The sequence below is a fragment of the Monoraphidium neglectum genome (assembly GCF_000611645.1).
Source record: "Monoraphidium neglectum strain SAG 48.87 unplaced genomic scaffold scaffold03023, whole genome shotgun sequence".
In the NCBI taxonomy this organism is placed as follows: Eukaryota; Viridiplantae; Chlorophyta; class Chlorophyceae; order Sphaeropleales; family Selenastraceae; genus Monoraphidium; species Monoraphidium neglectum.
In genome coordinates, this window is record NW_014010605.1 from 1 (window position 1) to 5026 (window position 5026).

Here is a 5026-nt window from a genome sequence, read left to right on the forward strand (position 1 = left end):
CGCTGCGTGCGTGGGGGTCGTTTCTGTCTGGGTCTGTGTCCTGCGGATGTACCGCGATGGTGGCAGAAGAGGTCGCAAGGAGGAGAAAAGTAGGTAGGGAAGGTGAGGAGGCGGGCGTCTTGAAGCAGGATGGATCCCCTCGCATCTTTCTGACCCGGCACGTCATGCGACCAAGCCTGTCAGCTTTCGGGGTCGACGCACGCGCCCCGCACGCTCACCCCGGTGCTGTAGCCGTCGTCGCCGCCGCTGCCGTCCCGGCCGCCCACAGTGCCCGCCGCCGCAGCGGCGTCGCTGGCGTTTACTGCCGGCGCCGCCACCGGCGGCGCCGCTGTCGCGAGCGGCCCGAGCCCGAGCTGAGTCAGCTGGCTGGCCGCCTCAAGCTGCTGCAGCTGCAGGCGCGCGATGTGCTGCCGCCGCTGGCGCGCCAACTCGAGCTCCAGCGCCTGCTGCTCCAGCGCGTGCTGCTGCGCGTGCTGCTGCGCCTGCTGCTGCACCAGCAGCAGGCGCGCCTGCAGCGCCAGAGCGACGACTCCGTCATCATGGGGGTGGGCGGAGGCCGCCGCCGGCATGCCCGCGGCGAGAAGCAGCGAGGGCGCTGCGCTGAGCGCGGGCGCGGCGGCTGACAGCAGGGAGCGCTGCGCTGCCGAGTGCTGGTTCTGCCGCTGCTGGTGCTGGTGCTGCTGCGGCGGCAGCTGTGCAGCCACAGAAAGAAGCGCCTCCAATTGGTCACCTGCCAGCAGACGCGCCAGGTTCGCGCTCAAACCCAGGCCCACAGCCGCGGCCGCATTCTGCGGCTGCGACGCCGGCGGCAGCAGCATGGGCGCGGAGGGCGCGGCTGGCTCCACCGGCAGCGACTGCTGGTGCTGCTGCAGGTGCTGCGAGTGCTGACGGGCCTGGAGCTGGTGCTGGATGGAGGGTAGGTGCTGACTCAGCAGGTGCAGGAGATCATCCGCGGCCAATTCGCCTGAAGTGCTGCCGGCCGCAGCGGCTGCATGTGCCGGCGTGACAGGTCCCGCGCGAAACTCGGGCATTGCAGGGCCCCGCAGCTGCAGCTCGGCGACCGCCAGCGCCTGTGCCAATGCCTTGGCGTCGGCCGTGAGCATGTCGGCGGGCGCCGACAATGGGATGCCGAGGGCGGCTGCGAGCGTGCTGAGGGCCGCAGAACTCGCTGGCAGCGATTTGGCGGCGGCAGCACCGGCCCCCTTGGGGGACCCCGACCTCGACATCAGTGATCGGATCGCAAACAGGGCATCTGTTCCCGGAAGTGCGCGCTTGACGCAGCTTGTTTGTAATCGCGGGCCCGCCTTCGTTTTTTCCAGGCGGTCACACTCGGAGCTGGACCGCGGTCTATCAGACGAGCGCGCTGGCTCACTGACTATTGATCTATGAAGGGCACGCAGGGAGCTCTGCGGCCACGAGGGCCCACAGGCTGGACACACGAGGGCGGCTTCCCAACGCTCTCCAGCAGGGCTGCCGTCTAAAGTACAAAAAACGCTGTCGATCGGGTGGAAACGAAAGAAACAAGAAAGAGATGTTGCCACGAAGGTCATGGAAGTGGTGAAAGATTGGTCATGAATGAGGGGATTCGCGCCTGTGGACAACCGGCGAGCAAGTGTGTGCGCGTGTCCCAGGGGCTGCCGCAATAATTTGGGTCGCAACACACGAAAATTCCATTCTAGCAGCCATCAACTACTGGTCATGACTCCTCCTCGTGTCAGCCACCCCCGGACATGGGCGCTGCGAGTTGAGTCAGGGCACGCGGGCAAGCTTGTGGGTCGGAAGGGCTGAGAAAACGCTGACAGATATTACACACAACACGGGGATGTGGGACGCAACAGCCTGCACCCACACCCGCGTTGCGGGGCCACTGCGTGCGCGTGTAAAAAGTCACTCGGCATCACCTGCGCGTCGCGTGTCGAGTCATGGTGCGTGGCTGTGTCCCAACTGGTGTCACAGCATGTGTCACAGCCGCGAGGTAGTGGCTTTGGGCACGTACGTACCTCCGCATACTTCAGCATACACCTACGGGCCTAACGTCGCTGCGTTCGCAGCAGAAAAGACATTGTCTGCGCAGCCTGTGCCGGATGCACTGCCTGCTGCCTAAGCAGGTCGCCCAGGACCCCGCCGCGCGTGTCGCAGCCGCTGCGTGCGTGCGAGGGTGAGTGGTAGCGCGAGGCCACCGCACGCACGGGCCCTGAGCCAGGTTGCCACCCTGCCTCCAGGACGCTCGCCGCCTGCGTCTGCCCCGCAACCGTCCCTGCCGAGGTGCCGCCAGATGGAGCGATGGCGTTCGTAAACACTGCGGGGACGCGCGCCGCGTTTGGCTGCGGGAGCCGTGCTGCAGGCCGTTGCGGCAACCACTTGAGAGGGGTCGCAGCGGAGCTCCCCGCGGCGGCGGCGACGGGCGCGCTTGGTGCGCTGGAGGTGCTGCGGCGCATCTCAGAGTAGCTGGGCAAAACCACACCCCCCTCGTCCTCAAGAGGGTCCCTCAAGTGGGCAACATGCTGCTGCTGCTGCTGCTGCTGCTGCTGCTGCGGCGGCGGCGGCGCCTGATTGAGTGGGTGGGGCCACCCGAGCGCCGCATGCTTCTGGGCAGACAGCGGCGCCAGCCGGTCACTCAGCGATGCCTCACCAGAGCGAAGTCGTGCTGGCGCTGCGGGATGCGGCATGCTATGTGACGGCAGAAGCGGCGTGGAGCTCAGGCTCTGCTGCACGAGCTGCTGCATCTGCGCCTGCAGACGTGAAAGCATCGCAGTGGTTTGGCTGACGTAGCGAGCGTGCTGCTCCTCCAGCGCTGCACACTGCGTGTGATGGACGGGCAAGAGTAGGCAAAGCATGGGTGACGAGTCAAGATGGGTGACGCAGTCTGAGCACTTTCTGTAACACACCAGGGCTATTTGATACGGTAAGGTCGGTCTCACAGCAACAGGCAACGTTTGCCTGGCACACTGTTGTATGTATTCATGCATGTATGGCAGAAGGCGTGTGCTGCATTGTTGCGGGTCCGAATCCCCGGTCTCCTATCCCATGCCGCAAGCCCACCCACGCACATTTTGCTGGGTGTGAGCCAGCTCCTGCCGCGCGCTTTGCAGGTCCCCTTGCATCGTTTCAATCTGCTGCCGCGCCCCCGCTAGCTCTGACTCCAGCGCCTCCACCTGGCAAGGAGGTTGTGAAGAAGCACATTTGCAGTGGGACGGTGCCACATGGTCCATCATGCCCCGGTGGACATTATAGCAGATCAAGAGCAGGACCCCATTGCGAGCAGCTGCGTTAGATTTCTGCCGAGTGGTGCGACACCACCCCGGGCCTGTAGGCCCATCCCATGTGCACACGCACCTGTGCGCCCAAGCTCGACAAGAGGGCGTACGAGGCGTCGGCCAGAGCAAAGCCGTCATCCGTGCGTCTGCAGCGCCATGAACCCTCGACATGCGCCGCCCATGAGTGTCGCTGTGGCTGGAGGAGCTGGTCACACTCTGTCCACAGGTGGGGTCGGGGCTGGCGCTGCAGCAGCCGCTGCTGCTGCTGCTGCTGCTGCTGCTGCTGCTGCTGCTGCTGCTGCTGCTGCTGCTGCTGCTCCTGCTGCCGCTGCTGCTGCCGCGCATCAGGCTTGCGGGTTACCCCTTGAGGTGTGTGCAGCGATGCTGTCCTGTTGGTTTTGTCTCCCAGCACGGCTTGCCACGAGTCCTCCTTCCGCCGCTGGCCGGGCGCTGCCCTGCTGCCGTCGGCGCGTCGGGAGCCCTGGCTGCCTCCTGTATCGCTGCCCTCGTCTTCCACCCCCTCACCATCTGAGCTGAGCTCGCCGTTGCTGTGGCTGCAGCTGCTGCTGTCGCTGGCGCTGCCGCTTCCAAGCCCAATCCCGCCCTCGCCTGAAGCATGTGCCCCACGATACTCGAGGCTCGCAGCGCGCCCGAGATACTCATAATCATCCCCGCTGTCTTCGTCATGATCTTGCGGCGAGTAGCGCGCAGTGCCTGAGGTGTGAAGCGAGTGGTTCGAATGCCAACACGCTACCGTGAGCCAGGCGTGGTCGCTCATGAGCTGGACTGCTGCTGTTTTGCGCCTTGTGCGTTGACCTTTCAATAAGATGACCCCAAACACCCTACTTGCAGCAACATAAACCACACACGCCGTTGCAAATCAGTCTCACCTGCGTGCTGCTGCTGCTGCTGCTGCTGCTGCTGCTGCTGCTGCTGCTGCTGCGAAGCTGCAGCCTGGGTGGGGCTCTTGAAGAAGGAAGGCGGCGTCACCAGCTTGTGCTTGGAGATGCGAGACAGCTTCTTTCGGAGCTGAGATTTTTTTGTGGGGGATGGGGGGCGGAGAGGAAGCGTATGGGGGCTTGGCGCTCGGTGCTGCATCGCTGTCGATCCAACCTGCGAGCAAAGTCAACAATGGGGCCTGCCTGCCTCACCTGCTGCTCGGGTGAAAGCCTGTACTGGGCAAGGTCTTGAACAGTGTCCTACAGCGCAATTTGAAATGCGGGAGCCGTTGACAGGCGCTGCATTGCAGCAGGAGCGCTCGCAGCGATCCTGTCGAAAGGGGCCTTTTGCACCGCTCACATCCCACTCCGGCAGCTCTAGGGGCTCGTCACTCCTCGCTGATCGTATTTTGGGTGCAGCAACGATGTATCGGCGTCTTCTGGAGTAGAATTGCCGCCTCATAGTGCTGCTAGTGTCAGGTTGCGCGGGCACAGCAGCACTGTATGGTGTTTCAGCTCTCCCTGCGGTGATTTATCAACGGTTGTTATCCCATCATAAGCAAGTGTCGATTTGGCATTCCATGTGGATGACAAGCGGGAAAAGCAGGTCGCCCGAAACACAACAGGAATCCGTGTGGAAGGTGGAGCAATGTTTAGTGTATGCAGGACGCTCTCAACAATACGAAATTACCGTTGAAAACGAGATGTGTGACGGTCTCCTTACATACGAGCCTTGTGCACCAAAGTAGATCACATTTGAGTGCCGGAAAGCGTGTGATCATGGCAAGGGCATTAATCGGGCTGGCGCTAGCATGCATGGTGGCGTGTGTG

The 5026-nt window shown here is 63.5% G+C and overlaps 1 protein-coding gene across 1 annotated transcript; it reads right to left on the reverse strand.

The window, feature by feature from the left end:
* Positions 1-179: 179 nt before the first annotated feature.
* On the reverse strand, positions 180-1103 carry MNEG_12029 (hypothetical protein; the record flags this gene model as incomplete). Its single annotated transcript, XM_014039498.1, has 1 exon — positions 180-1103. One exon carries the CDS (start codon positions 1101-1103, stop codon positions 180-182), a length of 924 nt encoding a protein of 307 aa, XP_013894952.1.
* Between the last annotated feature and the right edge of the window lie 3923 nt (positions 1104-5026).